This window comes from Vombatus ursinus, unplaced genomic scaffold (assembly GCF_900497805.2).
Source record: "Vombatus ursinus unplaced genomic scaffold, bare-nosed wombat genome assembly UNPS02007284.1, whole genome shotgun sequence".
NCBI lineage: Eukaryota > Metazoa > Chordata > Mammalia > Diprotodontia > Vombatidae > Vombatus > Vombatus ursinus.
The window spans coordinates 26,518,184-26,543,042 of NW_020947062.1; the positions used below are offsets into that span (position 1 = coordinate 26,518,184).

At 34.6% G+C, this 24,859-nt stretch overlaps 1 protein-coding gene across 1 annotated transcript in view; it reads left to right on the plus strand.

The window, feature by feature from the left end:
* TRIM9 (tripartite motif containing 9) overlaps positions 1 to 24,859 on the plus strand; it is a 153,207-nt gene that overhangs the window by 98,459 nt on the left and 29,889 nt on the right. Inside the window, exon 7 of the mRNA XM_027849201.1 lies at positions 5,921 to 6,059. Within this exon, the coding sequence (XP_027705002.1) occupies positions 5,921 to 6,059 (139 nt within the window). The remainder of the gene's footprint in view (positions 1 to 5,920; positions 6,060 to 24,859) is intronic.

The following is a 24,859-nucleotide window of genomic DNA, read 5'->3' on the forward strand; positions in this document are numbered from 1 at the left end:
TTAGATTCAGTCCAATACTCTAGACTGCCAAGATCTTTTTTTATATCCAAATTCTAAGATTCACTGTTATCTATCCTTCACAGCTTTGCATTATCTTAAAAAATGATGAGCTTACATACCATTTAGGATTGTATCCAAATCATTGATTAAAATGTTAAACTGAAAAAGGCCAATCACAGATACCTGGGGTACTCTACCAAAAACCTGACTCATTGATATTGTACAATTAACAACTAATCTGTGAGTATAGCCATCTAACAAGTTTGATTCCATGTAATTGTATTATTTCTCTAACTCACATTTGCCCACATTGTCTACAAAAATAACATAAGATATTTATCAAACCCTTTTCTAAAATCTAGATAAAGTGTTTCTACAGCACTTCCTTCATCTGCTCATTTAGTACATGCATAAAAAGGAAATGTTAATCTGGCAAGGTTTGTTCTTGATGAAGTCTATAATAGCTGCTTCCCTTTCTATATAGTTTCTTGCCATCTCTTTAATGATCTGTTTTATAATTTTTCCAGGAATTAAAGTCAAGCTCCCCAACTTAGTGTTTTCAAATTCTGTTCTTTCCTTTTTTGAAAAGTGGAGGGGCAGCTAGGTGGCACAGTGGATAGAGCACCGGCCTTGAAGTCAGGAGGACCTGAGTTCAATTCCGGCCTCAGACCAAATACTTGACACTTACTAGCTGTGTGACCTTGGGCAAGTCACTTAACCCCAAATGCCTAAAAAAAAAAAAAAGGAACAATGTTTGCTTTGCTGCAATCTTGTTGGATCTCTCCCATTTTCCAAAATCTTTCTAATATCACTTAGAGTGGCTGAGCCATCCCAAATTCCCAAGTCATTTTTGACTGAAGGATGCAGTTCTTTTTAGCCATGTGACTAATAGGCAGTTAGATGGGTTTTTTCCTTACTTTGTTATCCACTTCCCCTCAGTCATATTCTCACTATCACTTCAAGTATAAATGTCATTCTTCTTTGTAGAGAAATGAAAGTAAAAATTGAACATGTCTACCTTCTCCCTATTGTCATTTGTAATCAATTTGAGCAAACATCTCTTCTCCTTTTCCCCTTAATATAGTTAATAAATAACATTGTTTTTCTGACTTTCCCTTAAGAGCCTCAGCCCATTCTACGCTTTATTATTTCTTTACACTATTTTTACAGGACTATCCCACCCTCATAGTCATCCTGTGTTACTTGATCTTACAAGCATATTCTATAAATTTTCTATTTAAAATCTGAATTTGTAGTTAAATTCCCTATGCATTCACATTGCTTTATTTAAACAAATTTCACTGTATTCCTTATTAGAATTGTTTTACTTTGCATCTTCAGAACTCCATTCTTGTGCATCTTTCTTCTGCCCTGAGCAAACTTCCCTTAAATCATTTTAGTCCATATCTTTCCTCTCACCTCTTTGAAATCTGCTATCCCTAAATCTAGGATTTTTGATGGACTATGGTAGGGCTGTTCCTTCACCTATCACAAACTTTAGGATAAAGTGGTCATTTCTCCCAAGAATCCCATAATTCTCATCTCAGCAACCCTTTGACTAAGAATTTGATCCAGAATAGAATTTCTCTTTGTTGATTCTTCCATCTTTTGATGGTTGGAATTATCTAAATTATGTCAAGAAATTATTGCTGCTCTATGCCAAATAGAGAGGGATCTAGCTGATGTCTGGATAATTGATGACCCCTGTTTCTACTATATCATGCCTTTGGGTCAAGCTTGAGATCTGTTTCCCAATCTCCCTTTCTATTTCCTCTTTCTGAGTTTGGGATATTTCAACCCTAACAAGCTTTTGAAAAAAATGCAATGTAAGATGTGGAGGGAGGAATTACTCAGTTGCTGTAGTGTGCACAGATGACCAATAATATATTAATAAGTGTAAACTTCTTTTTTTCCTTTTATAAATGTTTACAATATGACACATCTCTGACTTAATGAAAAATAATTGATCATGCCTTGATATGATTCTTAAAATTTAACAATTTGAGAGTTTGTTGGTTCAAGAGAGTCAGCAATCAAGGAAGAACCCAACTCTTTGCCACTTGGAAGAGGGGGAGAAGAGAATTTCTTCCCCTCCTTTCTACTTCTTGGTGTCAAACAGTGGAGTTACTACCCTAGAAGAATTTCATGTAGATATTGGAAAATAGCAAAGCTGCCAGAAGCAGTTTTAAGGAGCATCACCTCTAATAGTAGAGAAGAGAATCAGATAAAGACATAAAAGAAAGCTAGTCCCAGTAATTGAGTTGAGCTGCAGAGTGGACTCCATAGGAAAAAAAAATTATTTCTAGAGCTTGTAGGGCTCTATATATGAATTTCCTTAACCATATGTCTTCCCTTCACATGTGCTTTATTTCCATTGTACTCACTTTATGCCCATTCCTCCCAAGGACACTGTGAAACCAAGATGTTGTCGTTGGGGTGTTTTTGTGGCCACTATATTTATTGTTACACCTTAGGAAATGTCTTTGATGTGAACTAATTGTATCTATTGGGTGATAATGGGAAGCATTATTGGATGATAATGGAAACCCCAGTGGGGGTCCCTGAGACATAGACACAAGAGTTTAAACTCATGGGGTATTTTAGAATAGTAGAAGCTCTTGTGCTCTGGGAACTCATGTTATGACTATGAATATCAAGGTGAAAGAGTACCTCAGAGGGGATGCTAAGTAACACACTAAGATTTGATGGACATAAAATCTAACAAGAATTACAAACCAGAAGCAATATATGAAATTCATTATAAATTACACAAATATTATAAAATGGATTAGGAAACAACACAACAATTCATTGATTACAAGAATCATTCAAAGACACCAAAAAATTAAAGGGATCACTGTGATTTATCATACTTTACTCCAATGAAAAAAGCACAAATCGTGACCATGATTTGGAGTAAGATAATTTAATAAATAATGTCAAGAGAGAAAAACAGGCAAATTAGGTTCTCTTTATGTGGAATTAGTTGTCAAGCCTGATTGATGCTTTCTCAATAACATCTCTCATATCTGTCTTCTGTTCTCTACTCACAAAGCCTCTGTAATAGGTCAGGCTCTGATTACTTCTTGCCTAGACTATTGTCATAGTTGTCTATGGGGTATTCAAGGAGGACTAGCACCTTGAGGGCTTGCTGAACCCTTTTCAAGGTTGCTCATCCACCATTGGTGTCAACCTGGCACACAACTCTCAGCAGTGACTCCAAGAAACTGTAGCATGTGCAGTGGCTACAACCCTGATAAAACTGTCTTGGCAGATGGGCTAAATCAGGTGGAGGGTAACCAACAGGCCTCAAACCCATCAATTAATTAGGGGATGTCTACCCCAAGTATATGAAGATTTCTGTGGCAAAATGGGTGCATAAGAACAACTTGTTCCATTGGCCATGTAGGAGGCTAAAGCAGGTACTGTGGAGCACTTAGACCTTGGTCAGATTAATAAAATGCCAAAGTCATCTCCTGGGCCATCTTGACTTTTTTCCTGACATTGGACTTCAATGAGTAAGGCAGATGACTTTGTGCCACTCTGACTTACTTAAATCCAGTTCATGCACCCATCAAGACATCATCCCATGATGTCATTGGTTCTTTTAAAAAATGAAAGATAAACAACAATAGCTTCACAATTGGTCTTACTGACTCCAGTCTCTCCCTTTCTTCTTCTAAGCTCCAAAGTGATTTTCCTATAATACAGACCTGGCCACATCACTCTCCCTATTGGAAAAAATCATTAGTTCCCTATTGCCTCTAGGATAAAATAATACAAATTCTTAAAATCCTCCTTAGTCTTATTTTATAAGACCCTTAAAATACTCCCTGTTCCATTTTTGACATTGTAGTCCCAGAGTTTAGCACTTAATACACACTTAGTAAATGTTTGTTGAGTTGAATTGATGGTAAAGTAGATAATGAAAAACATCACTATTAAATATAAGTATATCACCTAGCATAGTAATTCTATTAAAATCTGTAACTCCCTTTTGTTTGGTCAGATTAGTAGGAGACTAACATTCCTTTTTCTGAAGAACTTGATGAAATAAAAGGGAAGAATATTGGGGAAACAATTTGCTAGAAATATGGTGATTGTTAATTAGGAATCTTAGAGAATATGTCTATGTTTTATAATCTTAGAGTACCTTTACAAATATTGTCATGTTCTAGGGTATATAGGAGTCATAGATAATGCAGAAAGATAGAAATATTAAACATCATTCAGAGATCAAATACAAGAAAATTGTAATTAAAAATATGAAAAAAAGATGTAGACCCCAAAGGATATCAAATAATCATATCCCAAACAAATGAATGTGTATCATATAAACACTGAAAATTATGTTAAAGAGAACGACAACATTGGGACAACATGCCTAATTTTGCTAGAAGTAGCTAGAGCTTTCTTTGGTAGTTTTTCTCCAGGAAATAATTCACAAGATTAGCCCTAAATTTAGAATTTCCCAGTTCCTGCTCATTGAAATTTATGTACTATAACTATGGCTTTTCCCTCATTTTTGGACTATATAGGATATAATTATTCACTTTTTGGTCACTCAACAAACACTTATGCTTAATGCTTACTATATGCTGAGAACTATGCTAAGCATTGGGGAAGATAACAAAGTTTATTAAATATTCCCTTCCCTCTTGCAGTTTATAGTCTTCAAGGGGATAAGGTAAAAGCTCCTAACAATAAATCAGAATATTACATGATAAATACTTCAGAGAAATGAAAAACAGTATTTTAAGATATCTGAAAGGATAAGTTGTAACTAATAACCAGGGCAGATCACTAGAGGGTTTATAAAGTAGGTTATATGAGTTGTTGTTTTTTTAAATTAATTCATTAATTTTTAGTTTTCAACATTCACTTTTATGAGATTTTGAGTTCCAAATTTTTCCTCTCCCTCCCCAAGAGAGCATGTAATTTGATATAGACTATACATGTACAATCAAATTAAACATATTTCCATGTCAGTCATGTGAAAGAAGAATTAGAACAAAAGGAAACAAAAACAAGAAAGAAAAAAGAAAGAAAGTGGTATGCTTTGATCTGCATTCAGACTCCATAGTTCTTTCTCTGGATATGAATAGCTTTTCCCATCATGAGTCTTTTGGAATTGTCTTAGATCATTGCATTGCTGAAAAAAGCTAAGTTTATCATAATTGATCTTTGCACAGTGTTGCTGTTACTGTGTACAATGTTCTCCTGTTCTGCTGAGTTGGATTTTAAAGGATGAATAGTCTTTCAACAGTGGGAAGCTGTGGTTAAGAGGAAGGGAGTACAGTACAAACATAGCGAAGTGTGCATAAAAATTCAGAGGTGGGAAAATACAAGATTTATTCTGAGGACGGTGAGTTATTCAGTTTGGCTAGACAAAAGAAAGCATGATGGGAAGGAGAACTCTGGCAAGGTAAAGTTTTTAAAAATTAACATGCTTTATCTGGAAGGTATGTTCAGGACCAGTGGGTTTCTAGAAACATCCAACTGTATGTTGAAAATATTTTTACCTTTTACACAGTTTAATTGTTTTGGCAAATGTCTTCCTATTCTATTCTGTCAGAAGTCATTACTATTCTTTGATGACATGCCGAGCTCTCTGTCATCACTGTATTAGGCAAGAATATCTTTCAGAAGACATTGAGTCCTATTTCTTGACATCTTACTAAATATCACTCATGGCAATTATATTTGTGTAATGTAAACCTTCCCTTCCTATTGAAACAGTGCCATGTCCTTAATATGCAAGAGGTATAGTGTTATTCAAAAGAGATGTTACAAAACTTTCAAATAAAATAATAGTAATAGTCTTACCCTGCCATCATAAATCTCATTTAAACACCTCAAAACTCTTATCCTAAAAATGTAGATATTAAAATGTGGTATTTCCTTTTTTTTTTTTAATCAGGAGGTGTATGTTGGAAAGGAAACAATGTGCACAGTGGACGGTCTTCACTTCAACAGCACATACAGTGCTCGAGTCAAGGCCTTTAACAAAACAGGCGTCAGCCAATACAGCAAGACCTTGGTCCTTCAGACATCTGAGGGTAAGGCACTTCAGCAGTACCCTTCAGAACAAGAACTGTATAGCATCTAAAATAACTGGCAAAGCCCACAACCAAACACTACCATTGCCCACATTACTAAAGGTTTTTTTTAGCTTAACATATATATTTTGTCACAAAGTTGTTACTTTTCTCCTACTTTGAATAAATATGTGAAATTAAAATGTGAAAATCTGCTGCCCAAAGTTTGCATTTAAACAATTCCAATCAGTTTTAAAAGTTAAATATAGAGATAGATAGAGAGAAAGAGATGATAGATATAGGGATAGATATTTTCAGCAAACTCTACATTAATACCCTAAAGAAATGGTTTTTCAGATGTGGTCCTCTCATCATTAGACTTTGGAACAAGGTCTCGTTCCCAAAAGATAAGCACTATTTCTAAATTTTGTTCAGATGTTTTTAAATATCTTTGTAGTTCCTGCTATTTCCTTAACACAGTCCACAGAATATTTTCAACAATGTTATGGGGGTGGGGGGCTTTTGTTGTTTTTGTTGTTGTTGTTATTGTTGTTGTTTGTTTTTTGCTCAATGGACTCTAGGTAAAAGCATGCCTTTGTTTGAACATGGCATTCAGGAAGAGTTTATATTCTATGTAGCAGCACTAGAATGTTCCACTTTCTCATGCAAAGCTAATCACATTCACATGGGGAATGAAATTACTTGGATGTACCACATAGAAAGAGAAGAGTGAGGCTATATTACCTCATCATCTCCATCTTTGTCTACCTGTTTGATTTAAGGTTATATAGCACTATTTCAAATCCAGGAAACATTCTCCTCTTTCTTGTATAGTTCACACCACACATTGTATCAGGCTCAGAAAACAATCTTGAACCTGGTGGCCAGTCCTAGTATCTTAAGTGTTTTGTTATATATTTTATATTAAAAGCATGTAATGAACCTCATGTGAAGGTTTAGAAACTGCCATCAGTGTCAAAGCATTTTTTTCGAACCATCCAAATGAAGTTTTACCCTAAAGAAGTAGTATCACTTTAGCCTTCATGTCTGCCTTTTTTATGTTTTCCAGAGCATTTTTTCTCAATTTTATTTTGTAATGTATGGTCCTGGAACACTGAGAAGTATGTTTATAAGAATAAGCCTATAATGTGTTCTAAAGATGCTTATTTAGTAGGGAAAAACTGCAAATATCATGCAAATTGTGTTGATGTTTAGAAATACTTTGGGCCACATTTTCATAATTTCTACATGGATAAAGTTGCCATTTTGGAAACATAGTCTTCTCTCTTAGCAGAGTCATTAATTTCAGTCAGTAAATGCTTTTATTCTTAAAGAGACATATTAATGTTTTGTCTGACTCTTTACAATTCTGAAAGAGGTTGTTCTAACTACCCTTTGAAAGAATCTCAAAACAGCTGCCTTAATTTCTATGTCTTTAAACCAACTGAATAGTGATGAGTAAAAAGACAAATGATGGAAAGAATTTACAATGAGGCTGCTATTACATATTAGACTTCTTGGAAAATTATTTCTATTCATCATAAAATATGGCCCAAAAGTCCACCAGAAATATAAAAATTTTATTAATATGACAGATGGAACACTTAAGATTCCCTTTTCAGAATACAATATCAAGAAGCAAATATTAAATTTATTTTAATAATAATTATAATGTGTCTAATTCTGTATATTTCAATATTAAAATTATGTACCATAGTAACAGATAGAGGGCTGCTTTCCATGAGATATCTAATGAAGTGAAGGAACTGTAAAGTAAAATAAATGTCCTGAATTTTAAACTTGCACGATATCTATAACTATAGCAATACAAAGAAAATTCTATAATCATATAGCTATTGCTCCACATAAGTCATATTTCCTATAATAAAATAAAATTCACATGTATACTTTCATGAGAATCTTGGTCTGTTCTGTGTCTTTTTCCCTTTTCCTCTCCCCATAGTAACATTCACAGTAAGGTAAGTTATAACTATAAAAACCATTTTTTAAACTTCAGAAAAATTCCAGTTGAATTTTTCAAAACCCCATTACAATTAGGTTTGGGGAAGATAACATGAGTCCTTGACACGTGGAGCTTGTAGTTTTACTGAGGGGAAAGAAACAAATATAGATAACTATAACATATAATATTACATAAGAGGTATAACATAGAAGTTCAATGCCAAATGCTATGTGATATCCATGTCATTAATAATGGAGAAAAGGTGTCAGAGAAGACTCCATGGAATAGATAGCAATTAATTTCAGCTTTAAGGAGTAGGTAGCAAGTAATGATAACAAATACCATGAATAAAGGCACCCAAGTAAAAAGTACAAGGATTGTTTAGGGGACAGAGAATTAGTCAAGCTTGGGCATGGAATGCAGTGCATGAAGGGGAATGATATGAGATATGACTGGAAAGGCAAGACAGGAGGAGGTTACATCATATTGTGAAGGATCTTGAATCCCAAGGAAAGGAATTTAAGTTTACTTGGAGAACCACTTAAGATATTTATAAGAGGAATGATATGGCTATATCTATTGTATGTATAAAGATGTGTATAGAGAATAGTGAATGGAAAGAAACAGGAGAGATTTGGAAGTGGGAACCAATTAGTTTATTGCAATAAATTGTAATTGCAATAGTACAGGTGAACCTTAATGAAGGGCTTTAATCAGTAAGACTAAGGAGTAGTAAGACTACTACTAGGGAAGTGAGACTTAGGGGATAAGGATGGCTTTGAGTCATATTGTCAATGTGGAATTGAGGCTACTTGGTAAATAATTAGACAAAAGACTTGATAAAATAAATTGCTATAAAAGTAAAAGCCAACAAAGCTGTTTTTTTAAATGTTGCTTTTTAGAGGCAATGAAGAAAAATCTATTAGATGAGACTTGCTATTTTAATTATGTTCCATAATTTTATTAGTTTTCTTATATCTTGTTAGTTTTTTGTGAGTTTCTTTTTTGTTGTAGGTTATAAGCATATGAATGTGTGCCACATGTATATGTTATCTTGTAAATTCCTATGAAGAGATAATCCATTTCCAAATTGACAATGTTTAAATTATAAATATTGCTTATAGTAAGTCTAAATTTTATTTACAGCCATTTAAAATGAATTTTAATCACTTATCATCACTGCTCTACAATGTCACAACAACAGCATAATAATAATAACCAGCATTTATATAGTACTTACTACTTGTCAAGCCTTGTGCTAAACACTTTATAATTATTATCTCATTTAATGTTCACAACAACTATAGGAGGTTGGTACTATTATTAACCTCATGTTACAGATGATAAAACTGAGGCAAATAGAAATTAAGTGACTTACCACAGTTACACAGCTAGTCAATGTCTGAGACCAGATTTGAATTTGTCTTCATGACTCCAGACACTGTGTTCTATGCATTAGTGCTACCCTCTGCCTAGACAAAAAATTGTAGGTAGAATTGGGGTTACTACCCATGCAGTGAGAGACTAAGTAGCCAGATACCAAAGAATATGTCAAAATAATCATGAATTCTGGTTTTTTGAAGGCAAAACAAGTAAGGTTTTGTTTGTTGTAAGTTATTATAAAGGCTAAAAGTATTCATGTTTATATTTCTAATCCTTACTATTTTCTTTCTTGTAGTTTTTTTTTTTAATGTGCCTACCTGAGCCTGTATTCAAGATATTATTTTTAGTAGCTTCCTACTTTGGTTATCTGAAAAAGAAACACATGAAAATAATTCTAATTTTACATAGAGATCATTTTATGTTAACATTTAGTAAAATATACACTGACATCTTCATTTTTCATTTACAAAAGTTCTATTTTCAGGTTCCCTAAAAGATTTTATAAGTATTAGGTAAGCTGTTGGTAGTAAATGTTTATCAGCATAGGCCAAGAAATGAAAAAGAATCTTCAAGGTCATGTGAATAGAAAAATGGTAGAATAGTAACTTTCCCCAAAAACCACTTCAGCTTTTCACATAAAAGAGAATTATAAACCACTTTTGAGTTATTACGGCTAAATCTAAAAAAGAAGCAGACAAATTCATGAAAATATAAAATTATTCTTAAATTACCACTTGAGAACATTAATACTTAGTGTCCTCACTCAAAAGCACCCCCCCCAAGCTGCCTCCATTCACTCCTGAAGGAAGTAGAAAAAAAACTTATAGGCTTGTAGAGGATATATGTCAGTGACTCTTCATGAACCACCCCCCCCAATCTCATGAAAAACAGACTCTAGCCATATGAAAAAAGAGAGCAGAGGAAAGAACCAGTCTGAGTACCTGTGGCAGTTGTATCAAAGTTGAAGGAGAGTGAACTAAAACCCAACTAGGACCAATTTTGTCCTGCCAGAAAGTTGTTATTGTTGTTCTCGACAAGGACCACGATATCAGGGAGACGATGACATGACTTAAAATTGACTTTCATTTGAGTGAGGGAGGGCTGTGCAAAGTCACCAGCCTGACTTTCTCCTCCAGAGCCATCTGGGTCCAGTGGCCAAATATTCATCAGGACAACTGGAGATGACCCAGGATGCAGTGGGAGACCTTGGCCCTTTTAAGCTAAGGTCTTTCCAGGTTCTCACTTTGTGTGAGGTAATGCCCATTCAGTGAATAGGCCTCTTTAAGAAATGAGTCAAGGGATGGATGGCCCCTTTAATAAAAAAAGAATCAAACTGGGAGGGGAAGATTCTCAGGGTTGCTGGCCAAGAGAGAAACAGTTACTATTTGTGTTTGTCCTTCAGTTCTTGAAGAGGATCATGACATCAGGGAGATGATGACATGACTTGCAATTGACTTGGATTTGAGTGAAGGAAAGCTGTGCAAGGTCACCAGCTTTCTCCTCCAGAGCCATCTGGGTCCAGACAGGGACCTACATCTGACATAGATTATATTCCTGAAGGGAAAAAAGGCTGTTGGGCTAGCAGCTAAGTCTCTGGAATCTATCTATAAGCAAAGGGGGAAGGGGCATGAAAGAGAATGACTCGACACGTAAGGAAATAAATAAACAAAAAGGATTCTAAAACCAGAATATATAATAAATAAAACCTTGATGAGAATAAGACTGAAGTCTTAGTAACGAGAATGAACCAATGCCTGATGAAAAACAAAACCTTATGGACTCTCTAGAGAGCATGGAACAACAGCAAAAAATTCCAGAATTGTTGAAAAGGAAATGAAATTTATAAAAAGGAAATTGTTCTTGATTATATACTGCTATTACTATTACTACTACGACACCTGCTCTTACTAGTAATAACAGCTAGCGTTTATATAACTCCTTAAGGTTTACAAAGCATTTTACAAATATTATCTCATTTTATCCTCAAAAAACCTTGGAAGATAAGAACTATTACTATTCTAATTTTACAGATGAGGTTGAAAGACTTGCCTCTGGTTGTACAGTTATTAAGTGTTTTAGATTAGACTTGAATTCCAATCTTCCTGATTCCAGGCTCAACACTCTATCCATTATGCAACTTAGCTGCCTAAAGCAGGAATTAGAATTCTCAATTTAGAATTTTTTTTTAAAAAATCACAAATTAATAGATTAGGGGGAAAAATTGAATCCAGAGGCATGAGGATGACTATGTTTACATAGTCTAAACTAAAGAAGCTTACCCTGAAGATAATATGCACGTAGATTAAAATAATTTTTTCAACAAGTATTTGAAGTAGAAAAAAGTAGTAGAAGGAAGTAGGAAAAAAAACTTATAGGCTTGTTTTTTATTTTGGCTTTATATAGTACTTACTACTTGCCAAGCCTTGTGCTAAGCATTTTATAGTTATTATCTCATTTAATATTCACAACAACCCTAGGAGGGTGGTACTATTATTAACCTCATGTTACAGATGATAAAACTGAGGTAAGTAGAAATAAAGTGACTTACCACAGTTACACAGCTAGTCAATGTCTGAGGCCAGATTTGAACTTGTCTTCATGACTCCAGGACCAGTGTTCTATGTATTAGTGCTACCCACTGCCTAGACAAAAAATTCTTTTGTAGAGCTGGGGATTACATGCAGTGAGAGACTAAGTAGCCAGATACCAGAGAATGTGTCAAAATAATCATGAATTCTCGTTTTTTGAAGGCAAAATGAGCAATGTTTTGTTTGTTGTAAGTTATTATCAAAGCTAAAAAGATTCAAGTATTTGAACAAGTATTCATTAAAATAACAAGTATTTATTAAATGTCTATTACATGCCAATTATTGTTCTAGAACTTGAGGTTACAGAGAGAAAAATGAAACAGATCTTTCACTCAAGAAGCTTATATTTTGTTGAAACAATATGCAAACCATAGGGAAATACAAATATATACAAGGTAAATAGAAAATAATGGAGGTGGTGGATATTAGTACCTGAGGGTATCAAGAAATAGGAAGTGGCACTTGAGATCAAACAACAAGTACTCAACATTTGTTATGTGTGAGCAACTGTGGTAGCCCCCGGGGTACATTTAAAGATTAAAAATGAGACAGTTTTTGTTCTCACAGATCTTGTACCATACAGGTCCAAAAGTCTTTGTGCAATTTTAAGTATTAAAATTTTTTTTTAATTGCACTACAACTTCTGGGACATACTGTATAGGAGGAGACATACAAATATAAGTATACACAGAATAAATTAAAAACAAACACAATTAAGCTAGCAATTATACTAAGATTTAAGGTTTGCAAAGTGCTTTACATACATCATTTCATTGTATCCTCATATAAACCCTGAACAGTACTATGACTCCCATTCTGCCCAAGGTAGTATTCAAACAAAGGTTTTCTTGCCTCCAATTTTGGAACTCAATTCACTGTGCCATCTAGCTGCCCTAACAGCAAAGTAGTCAAGGAGGGAGGGCATTAGTATTTGGGGAAATCCAGAAAGGCTTCATGTGGGAAGTGGTTCTGGAGCTAAGTCTTCAAGGAAGGAAAAGATTCTATATGGATGGGTGTAAAGAAGGAATGCATTCCAGGCACAGGAAATGGCCAGTGAAATGGCACAGAGACAAGAGATGAAGACCTTTGTGTGAGGAACTGAGAGAAGACTCTTTTGGCTGGCTCATACTAGGTGGGATAGGGAGCACTATATAATCATGCTATAAAGATAGATTGGGTCCAGGTCATGAAAGACATTAGAAGTCAACTAGAGAGGTTTAAATTTTGTACTAGAAACAATGGGGAGCCACAGAAATTTACTAAAGGTCTATATAAAGGATGGATTGGAATGGAATGAAATGAGGCAGAGAGATTAAATACAATATTTCAGGTCATTAGGTATCAACTGTGTAGGGTCTAAGAGATATCATTGTGGTAGAAATAACAAGATTTGAGCCTGAATATTTGGGCTGAAAGAGAAATCTGAGTATAACACAGAAGTTACAAACCTTGAAGACTATAATGATTCTGTCATCCTTGGCAGAAATAATGCATTCTGTTTTGAATGTGCTGAGTTTGAGATGTTTCTAGGACATATAGGTGGAAATGTACAACAGATCATGTGGGAAAAGAGCTCAGAAGAGAAAATAGGGGTGGATATTTAGATGTGGGAGTTATAATTACAAATATGATCATTAAACCTGTGAAAGTTGATGAGGTCATTAAGAGAAAGTATAAAAAGGGCCCATGAGGGAGTCTTGGGGTAAATCCACAGTTAGAGGACATGATATGGATGATGAGACCCCAAAGTAAACTAAGGGTTAATCCTGCTGTAATAGGAGAACCAAGAGGAAGTAGACTAATGATGACTGGACCTATGATTTCATTGATAGAACTTCTGGTTCAGAAAATTGCCTCTACCAATATAGATTGCCAACTTCTCTGCAATTTATACTTCTAGATAGTTGCATAAAGCACTGAAAGGTTAAGTGACTTGCCTAGGATAATACAATCAGTATGTTTCAGAGACATAAATTGGATCTGGGGCCTTCTGAACCCAATGTTAGCTCTTTATCCACATCATCCTACTAGGAGGGAGTAGTGTCGTGAAAACCCAAAAAGAAGAGAATACCTAGGAGAGTGAGGTCAACTGTCAAATGTAGAAATAGGTCATAAAGTATGATAACTGAGGAGAAAAAACAACAGATTGGTCAATTAAGGCATCATTGATAGCTAGAGGGAAAAATTCATTTCAGTAATAAGGTCAGAAGCCATATTACAAAAGTTGAGGGGAGAGTAAGAAGAGAAGAAGTAGAGGCAATAAGTGTAAATAATTTTTTCTAAGAGTTTGGCTGAAAAAGGAAGTGATATATGATAATGGTTTGAGGCAATGGTGGTATCTAACAAAATGATTAGTTTTTGCTTTGGTTTATTTCATTTTATTGTTTGTTTATTTTTTTAGAATGTGGGAGACATGGGTATATCTGAAGCCAATAAGAGAGTAACTATTAGACAAGGAGAGATTGATGATTGAGGATTAAATTTACTGAAGAAGACAGGCAGAGATGAAAGTAAGGGACTAGAGAAGCATGGGGAACCTGCATGTGGCCTGGAGGCTACAGGTTTCCCAACCCTGGACTAGAGGAAAGGAGAAGAGAGTGGAAGATGAAGTCAAAGGACTGTGAGATGAAGAAGGTAAAGAGAGAAATCATGTTGAATGACCTCATTTCTTTCTCAGTAAAGCGACCAGTAAAAGGTGATGTGGGTAAAGAGCTAGCATTGGGTTCAGAGGGCCCCAGATCCAATTTATGTCTCTGAAACATACTGATTGTATTATCTTAGGCAAGTCACTTAACCTTTCAGTGCTTTATGCAACTATCTAGAAGTATAAATTGCAGAGGAGTTGGCAATCTATATTGGTAGAGGCAATTTTCTGAACCAGAAGTTCCCTCTATCAATGAAATCATAGGTCCAGTCACCATTAGTCTACTTCCTCTTGGTTCTCCTATTACAGCAGGATTAATCCTTAGTTTACTTTGGGGTCTCATCATCCATATCATGTCCTCTAACTGTGGATTTACCCCAAGACTCCCTCATGGGCTCTTTTTATACTTTCTCTTAATGACCTCATCAACTTTCATAGGTTTAATGATCATATTTGTACCTATAACTCCCATATTCCTTAACTGTGAAGGTGGGAGAGGGGGAAGGGAGAGAGACTTGAGCAGAAAAAAGAAAGTTGAGAATAGCTTCTGTGGGGAGGGGCATGGAAAATCAATTAGAGAAGAGGAAAATAATAATTTGCCTTGCTGCAGTGAGGGCTCATTTAAGATCAGATATCATAAATTCATGGAATACCCAATCAGATTATTTGTTTGACTTCCCACAGTTCTACTTAACAGCACATGAATAGAAGAGATGCTGGGATTAATGAAAAGTTGGAGTTTGCTAAGGGATGAATAAAAGCAGGACAAGGAAAGAAGGGATTTGTATGTAGTTTATAGAACTAAATTGGTTAAATACAGGATCAAAATGGATTAAACCCCCTAACCTCTCTACAAACCATCAATGCCTTTTGTGGGACAGAGTTGCGGCATGGATGGTTGCATAAATGTGAAGATAGGAGACAGGAGTATAAATGATGCTGTCCTACCAAGTCCATTGGTAAGCAATAAAGGCACAATGATTCCTATAGTCTGTACACAAGGGAGGGAAGCTAAAGTATTAAGGAGGAGGTTGCAAAGGGGAGGAATGAAATCAAACATATTAGAAAAGGGAAGTTCTCACTCCAGCAAGTGAAAAGAGAAGGGGATTTTACTGAAGGGCATTTCTGTGGGAGAGGAGGTACGAAAGAACTCCCCAATTGACAAAAAATTACTGGGAAAACTAGAGAACATTTTGAAATAAATTAAGTTTATTAAGTTTAGTTGTTTATATCATATTCCATAACAACAAAAAATTGAAAAGAATGAGATCAGGTACCCTTCACAGCTATGGCTGGAGGGTTATTTCTTTAATAAGAGATAGGAGTGGTCACAAAAGATAAAAGAGATCATTTCATTTGCATGAAATTGAAAAGCTTCCACCCGAAAAAATAAATTCAGCTAGTATAAAAGGAAGTAGTCAATTGGGGAAAATATTTTTGTCAAATGTCTCGTAGAAAGTGAAGTAATAAAAATATGGCCATTTCACAATGGATAAGTGGTCACAGAATATGAACAACAGTTCTCAAGAGAATTACAAACTATTAACTACCATATGAAAGAATGTTCCAAATCACTAATAATAGGTGAAATCCATATTAAAATAACTGAAGTTTTACCTCACATTCAGCAAATTGACAAAGATGACAAAAATGGGAGTATTCCGTTTTGTAAGGTTGTGACTATTCAATAGAATTTAAAAGATTTAACTGCTAAACATATGCTTCAAATAAGTCAAAATATTTATAGCAGTAAAAACTGGAAAATGTGGGAGAATATCAATGACTAAACAAATTGTGGTAGGTGAATATAGTAGAATATTATTCCATATAAGAAATTATATACATATATACTGTATTTATATAATATATAGACTATAAAGAAGTATGAAAAAACTTATATGAATTCACATAAAGTAAAGTGAGATGAACCAGAAAAACAATACACACAATGACCTCAATAATATAAATGGAAAGAAAAGAGGAGAAGGATTGGATTTATGATTTCATTAGTTTAAGGATTTCATCTAATAAGGGAATCTGGTATTACAACCATTTGTGTTTGTAAAGAGTTGCCTAAGGCACTGAGATGTTAAGTGACTTGCCTAAGATTATACAGACAGTATGTGAAGTTTTCTTGACTTTCAGGGTGGTGCTTTATTCACTGTTATAACTGCTGCCTGCCAACACAATAATAGCAATTTAATGCTATGTAATTATACTGACTAAACTTGACCCCTTCCCAAAATGTACACCTTCTTCCCTTCTTTGTGGAAATGTGAGACTATGTTTGTATAATTCTTTATGTGTTAGATTTTATTGATGTCTTTACTATTTTTACTGAGCTGTTTTTTCCTTCAACTTTTTATGAGTTAAAATTTGATGATCACATAGAACAGAAATATTTGAACTTTTCATTTTGTATATATTCATTGTCATCAGATTCATTGACACTGGTGAATCTGAAAGAGTTGGTTAAAAGGTAGCAACTGGAGGGATTTCTTTGAAAAACAGGTACAACTATGAAAACTATATTACAAAACATCTGTAATAATTCTTCAGTACCCAGAGTTCTTGGGCTTAATATCTATGTGAGTTCATAAACCTAAAAACTTATTTAAAAGAAGTTGGAAATTAGCCAAATTTTTCAATTTTTCTTTCTCTCTGACTCCGATGGTATAATCTTGCTTTCCCATTTTCAATTCCCATGAGAAAATAAAACAGAAAAAAATATTTTCATTCATATGGCTCAACTCACTGATGCTATTAATTGACCCAGCAGAGAAATGGTAATTCTCTGGCCTGCAAACTGCTCTCACTTCTCCATAAAGCAATAGGAATTCAGATTCAAGCCACATTGCCAATGGGCAGAGGAGATGCAACTTCTCTTCTTAATGAATTAGAGCGTAGAATAAGGTCGTTAGTACTTCTCAGACTGGCATCAGATAATTTGGAAGGCATATTTAGTTTTCATCTTCAGGATTATAAATTTATTTGTAATTCTTGGAATTGGCCTGTTACTAGTGGACACATCCTTATTTACTCAGCTACATTTTTGGAATATTTGTCAGACCTCCCTTGTGGAATTGGTGTGAAGGTATGATACACCATGTCTCCTCAAGGAAAACTATAATAGTATCTCCCCCACAAGTACAACTGCATTGTCTCAATTCTTAATCTCTCAGAATTCAAAGGTATTCTAGGGAGAATGCCTTAGAATATCCTTTGAAATTTCCAAAATATCATAAATACTCTTTAATCATTTCATCCCTCGACCCAAATTAAACCAGTTAAATCATTTCTCCCATAGGTAAGGTTGCCTCTTTCAGTCTCAAACCTTGACTTTATGGGCTTAAACAAAAATTGTTAGTGGTCATGCAGTTTATTAGAATTATCAAATAATATGAAGACATAAATGAACATATAAATATTATTTAGAAGGCTGCTATGGAATTTATACCTAAGGTCACTTCATGCACCCCAGAAAAGGAGCTGCTGCTGACTGAAATTTCTCTCACTGATTGCTATAACTGCTAACTATTCTTCAGCCTGATTTCTGCTCTAGTCCACTCCTTTCACAGAAACTTGTCTTCTCTTCTTTTTCTCACTGGCTTAGATGAGGTGTTAATTTGCTGTGTCTGTCATCCCCAAATGTGAAAGTCTCTTCCTTAAAAGGCACTGAAATTACAGCACAAACTGAACTCTCAGAGCCTGTCAGCATTCTGATCCCCAAGATTCCCTCTCCTAGTGAAGTGATCAAGAGACTCTAAACTCCTTGGGAGGTCATCCAAAGACCCTAGGATGCCAAGGGGGTCGTCCACACCCCAGTGATACTGGTATTCATCAACCTGGAGTTACAGAAGAAAAGGTGAACTGGTTTACCAACAGACCTTGGCTTCATTCATTTTTCTTTAGTAAATTTCATGCTATTTTAGTAAAAAGGAAGCTTAGCTCAAAAGATTTAATTATGTTTCTTGTGTGAAAAGCCAGGACACATGGATTTTTAAAGAGTAGATCTTCATTCTAAAAGGATTTTTTTTTAAATTTATGCAGGAGCTTATTGGTTCTACAGGATAAAATGTAGTCCATAATACAGAAGTATATATAATCTTCAGAAAGTTCCATGATACCTTGAAAAAACATAATGACTCAGGAGTACATTTTTGTTGCTGTTTTTTAAATGACACTTGAAACTTTTTAATGATATATCCAAACCCCCACAATCTTTTTCTTTTTCTGGATATTGTGCAGGGATATGGAAAAAGAGTATTGGGAGAATGAAAAAGGATGGCCAATCATCCTGCAAGGAGATAGGATGTCATAGATCTAGAACTGCAAGTTCTGCAAGCCATCAGGAGAAAAACTTTGACATACAAAGGAAAAGACATTCAAATAATTCAAAACTACTTTATTCACACTAAAAAAAAAAATATGAGAATGGAATAATGTGCTCTAAGGAACAATGAAACAATGGAGTTCAAGATGCAGCCCAGGGTGATCTAATCTGCAAATCTGAGCTTAACCTTAAGTAAAAAAAGAACATTCAATAACAAAAAATAATTTGAAACTTTTCTAGAAAGAAAACCAGAACTGAAGAGATTATTTACTTTTCTAACACCCCAAACAACAGAAATTGCAGGAGGACTGAATAAATGCAGCCTACAAGGACAACAACTACAACAAAGTGACAATAGAGAACAGTAAGAGACTTATCTTTAAATGTACATAAGGAGACAGAGGTGAAGTTGGAAATCTAGTAGAGGTAAGGGTGAAGAGGCAGATGGGGGCATTATAGAAAGGACTGGGCAACACCCTGCCTATAGGCAAATCATTATTGTTGTTGTTGTTTTTGGGGGGAGACTACATTACAACATGGGAGAGTGCATTAAAAGGAGGGAGGAAGGCACAAAGTATTAGTTGAAGGGGATAAGAGGCATGGGGAATCTGAATAATTGGGGAGGAGGATTAAGAATGGGAAGAAATATATAATCAGATAAAAGCAGAAGAGGAAAAAAGAACTAATTACAAAACCCTAAAGGGAAAGGAGTAAGAAACAAGAAGTCATTGGGAGTAAGGGGAAGAGAGCCAGTGAGAACAGGGCCACCTTAAAAAAGATTAAAGTAACTGAAGAAATTTAATAATACTTTTACAGCAGAGGAGGGAAACAATTATAACTTTCTTTTTAAAAAAAATTAGAGACAAATGGAAGAAAATACAAATCTAACTCTTAAATTTAAGTATGAATGGATTAACAATCCAATTAAACAAGTAGGAGTGACAGATCGTATGAGGAGGAAAAAAACCCTACAATCTATTCCCTAAAAGAAACATATTTTCAATAGTATTTTATTTTTTCCAATTACATGTAAAGAAAATTTTGAACTTTCTTTATTTTAATAAAATTTTGAGTTCCAAATTTTCTCCCTCCTTCCCTTCCCTCCCTCCTCCCTATGACAGTAGGGAATTTGATGTAGGTTTTGTGTATGTGTATATATATATAAAATATGTATACATATACACACACACATATATATACACACATATATATGCAATTGTGTAAAACGTATTTCCATATTAGTCATGTTGAATAAGAAGAAATAGAACAAAAGGAAAAAATAAAAAAAAAAGTGAAAATATTACGCTTTACATTCAGACTACATCAATTCTTCCTCTGGATGCGGATAGCATTTTCCATCACAAGTCTTTCTGAATTGTCTTGGATGATTGTATTGCTGAGAATAGCTAAGTCATTCACAGCTGAAGATTGTACAGTATTGCTATTACTTTGTACAATGTTCCCCTGGTTCTGCTCACTTCACTTAGCATCAATTCATGTAAGTCTTTCCAGGTTTTTCTGAAACCTTCCTGCTCTTCATTTCTTATAGCACAGTAGTATTCCATTACATTCATATACCACAACTTGTTCAGCCATTCTCCAATTGATAGGCATCCCCTTAGTTTCCAATTCTTTGCCACCATAAAAAGAGCTGCTACAGATATTTTTGTGTATGTAGGTTCTTTCCATTTTTAATAAAAGAAATACATTAAAAAACAGATACAAAAAATAAAACTGAGAGGATGGGGAAAATTTTATTATGCATCAAGTGAATCCGAAAAGAGAGACAGAATCTGTCATCATGCTATCAGGAATAGCAAAAACAAATATTCACAAAATTAAAAGGAAACCATATTATGTTAAAAAAGAAACATTGACAATAAACCAATATCAGCAATATACTTAAACCTTTCAAATGTTTTAGCATCCAAATTTATAAGGGAAACATCTGAGTTTCAAGAAGATATAGAGGGGCAGCTAGGTGGAGCAGTGGATAGGGCACCAGCCCTGGAGTCAGAAGGACCTGAGTTCAAATCCAGCCTCAGAGCAAACACTTGACAATTGCTAGCTGCGTAACCCTGGGCAAGTCACTTAACCCCAATTGCCTAAAAAATGAATAAGTAAAAGAAGATATAGAGAGTAAGACAATACAAACAGGGTGCTTTGATATTCCTCTAGCAGTTTTGAATAAGTCTAACAGAAAGAAAAACATGAGGGGAAATGGAACTGAACAAATTTCTGGAGAAGGTAGAGTTAAAAGATTTATGGTACCCTCTAAATGGGATAGTAAAAGTATATATATATATATTATATATATACACATTATGTATGTATATTTCTCTGCACTACAGGGAACTTTTACAAAATATTGACCATATATTAGAGAATGGAGATATTGCAAACAAATGTAAAAAGGCAGAAATAGTTAATATATTCTTTACAGGTCATAATGTAATCAAAATAGAAACTGGTTTAGGGACCACAAACAAAGGTTACAGATTCAAATGGAGACTTAACAATGAAATAATATCTTTACAAACATATATCAACAAAATAGAAAAAGGGTGGATTAGTGGATTGAATATGCATTTTTTTTAAAAATTAGAAAATCAACAAATAAGCAAACCCAAAATAAGCACAAAAAAGAGATACTAAAAATTAGAAGAGGAATAGATAAATTGGACACAAAAAATTCTAGAAATAATAAATAAAACTAAAAACTGGTTCTATAAAAAGACTAATAAAATTGACAAATCCTTAGTTATCTGATTGAAAACAAAAGATCAAATCAATAAAATAGCAAATGAGGTGGGCAAAAGCACAGCAAATCCAGAAAAAATAAAAAGAACAATCAGAACATAATATTATGTTAACGAAATGGAAAGCATGAAAGAAATAGAGGAATACCTTCAAAAATATAAAATACCAAAACTATTAGAAAACTAGATAGAGATCTTAAATAATCTAATATCAGAAGAGGAAATAGATTTAACTGTAAAGGAACTACCATGGAGAGATTGGCAGGGGGGGAACCTCTGTTCCTGATTGATTCGAAGGAGAATTCTATCAAACTTTTAAAGAACAGTTAGTACCTGCACTTAAAAAATTATTCTCAAGAATTGAGAAATAAAGCACCCTATTAGGATCCTTTAATGAGACAAATATAGCCTTACCACTTAAAATAGGGAAAGATAAAATGCAAAAAAAGGAAAACTATAGGATAATATAGTTAATGTATATGCTCACAAAAATCACTTTTTATGACTGAATACAATTTATACCAGGAATGCAAGGATGGTTCAACATTAGGAAAACAACATAATTAACCATATTAAAAAACCAAAACATACAAAACCCTATGATCATCTCAATACATGCAGAATAAGCCTTTGACAAAACCCAACACCTTTATTTTTAAACAAAAAACCCTACAAAGTATAGGCTTAGAGGGACCTTTTTTAATATCATAAAAGCATATACCTAAAACAAAAAGTAAGCATGATTTGCAATGGGGACACACTACAACCATTTCCAATAAACATGGGAGCGAAGTAAGGATGCCCACTCTCCACACTATTATTTGATGTAGTTCTGGAAATGCTAGCAAATAGCAATAACACAAGAGAAAGAAAATTTAAAATTGGATATAGGTAAAGATGTGATAGAAGATGATGATTTGATGGACTTGGAAAGTTCCAAGGAATCAGCAAAGATACTGAGACAACAAATAACTTCAGCAAAGTTATAGGTTGATTAATAAGTCTTCAAATGTCAATAGCATTTCTATGTAATATTAACAAATGTAAGAAGCAAGGGAGATCCCATTCCAAGTAACTACAGAATCCATAAAATATCTGGGATCAATCTCCCAAAGCATGCAAAAGACTTGCACAGATTCAATTACAAACTGCTCCTTAAAGAAATAAAGAAAGAATTTAATCTTTGAAAATCACAGCAGATTTTACATTTGTTGATTATTTATTATCATTTTAGGAAGATCAGTTTGACAGCTTAGAAAAGATTGGATTAGAGTAAGTAGAGACTCAAAGACAAGGCAAGGAAACCAACCAACTGGCTATTGTATAATTCAGAAGTGAGGTGATAAGGGTCTAAACCAGTGTAGTTTCAGTGTTAGAAAGATAAGTGAACATATCTGAGAGGTGTTGCAAAGGTAGAAAAACAGGATGTGACCACTGATTATTTATTACAGGTGAGAGAGACTGAAGAGTTTATGATGACATTTAAGTTGTAATCTTGGGTAACTGGGAGAAGGGCAGTATCCTCAAAAATAATATGTAAGTTAGGAAGAAGAGATTGTTTTGGTAGAAAGATAAAGAGTTCAGTTTGGACATGTGAAGTTTAAGATCTCTATAGAACATCCAGTTGGAAATGTATAAAAGCAAGGTAGAGATGTGAGTTGAATTAGAGAGACAGTTTAGGGCTAGACAAATAGAACTGAGAGTTGTATGCATAGAGATGATAATTGAAATCATGAGAGGTGGTGAGATCATGAAGTGAATAGTAATAGAGGGAGAAGAGAAGAGAAAAGGGCCCATGACAGCCTTGGGGGACCTTGACTATTAGTAGGCATGACACATCATGAATGTATTGCATGAAGATTCAGCAAAGGAAACAGAGGACTGATCACACAGGTAGGAGGAGAACCAGGAGAGGAGTAGTGTCATGAATGCTTAGAAAGAAGATGTCAAAACAGAAGAAACAAAGGTGTCTTAAATTAGAAAGAAGAGATACTACCAGAGAGTATCTGGGATAAAAGTGGGCAATCAAAAGTGTCAAAGGCTACATAGATGTTCAAGAAGATAAGGATTGAGAAATGGCGATTTGATTTGGTGATCAAGAGATCATTAGTGAATTTGGAGAGAGCAATTTCAGTTGAATGATGAAGTCAGAAGTCAGAGGATGAGAGGAGGGGAAATGGAGGCATCTATTAAAGATGCCTTTTTAAAGGAATTTCACCATAAAAGGCAGGGCATGTATGTAAGAGGTGGGACTGGACAGATTAAGTGAGGATTTTTTGAGGATAGGGTAGACACAAGCATGTTTGTAAGCAGTAGAGAAGTTAGCCACTAGTTAGAGAGAAATTAAAAATTAGTGAGAGACTATTCTAGGGATGATAGAGATAGAAATCTTCTGGAGAAGACAGGGTGGAATGAGAACACTTATGCATGTAGAGGAGTTTGCCTTGGCAATAAGAAAGGCCACTCCATGTGAAATAAGAGTTGAGGAACTAATGAGTGGCAGAAGGCATCTGAAGGATGCAAGATGAGGAACAGGGGAGAAGAGGAAGCTCCTTGAAAATGACTTCAATTATTTTAGGGAAGGTGTGTCATTAGGAGAGAACTAGGTCTTAGTGAGAGCAGAAGGATATAGGGAATGAGAAAAGAAAAAGTTTAAGATAAAATCTGTTTTGTTACTTATAGAAATGCCATTCCAGATAACATAGTAGAAGAGTAAGGTAGCTTAAGAGTGGGAGGGTGGGAGTAGATTTAGGGGAGAGGGGAACAGAATGAAAAGACAGTTATGAACAATTGCAACCAGAGGTTCAGAATACTAGGATTTGGTAGGTATGAAAGGTATGAAGTATGTTAATCATTGAGGACTGAGGTCAGGTAGGTTATCATTGTCCACAGAGTTTGATCCTCCAATAGAATTATCCCAGGGAATCAGGCAGCTGTATGCACCTGGAAAACATGGGGGAAGAAGTGTATGGTGCTTGGAGGGTGTTCAGGTGAGGGTAATGTAAGCCCTGTGAAGTTGCAGATGGCTCAAGAGAGTATCTGCCTGATGTATGATGGAAACACACAGGCAAGGTAGGCCTTGTCTCATTGTTGCTATTTTATTTGATGAAATTATTTCTTTGCATAATTTTTTTCTTTGAACCACATATTC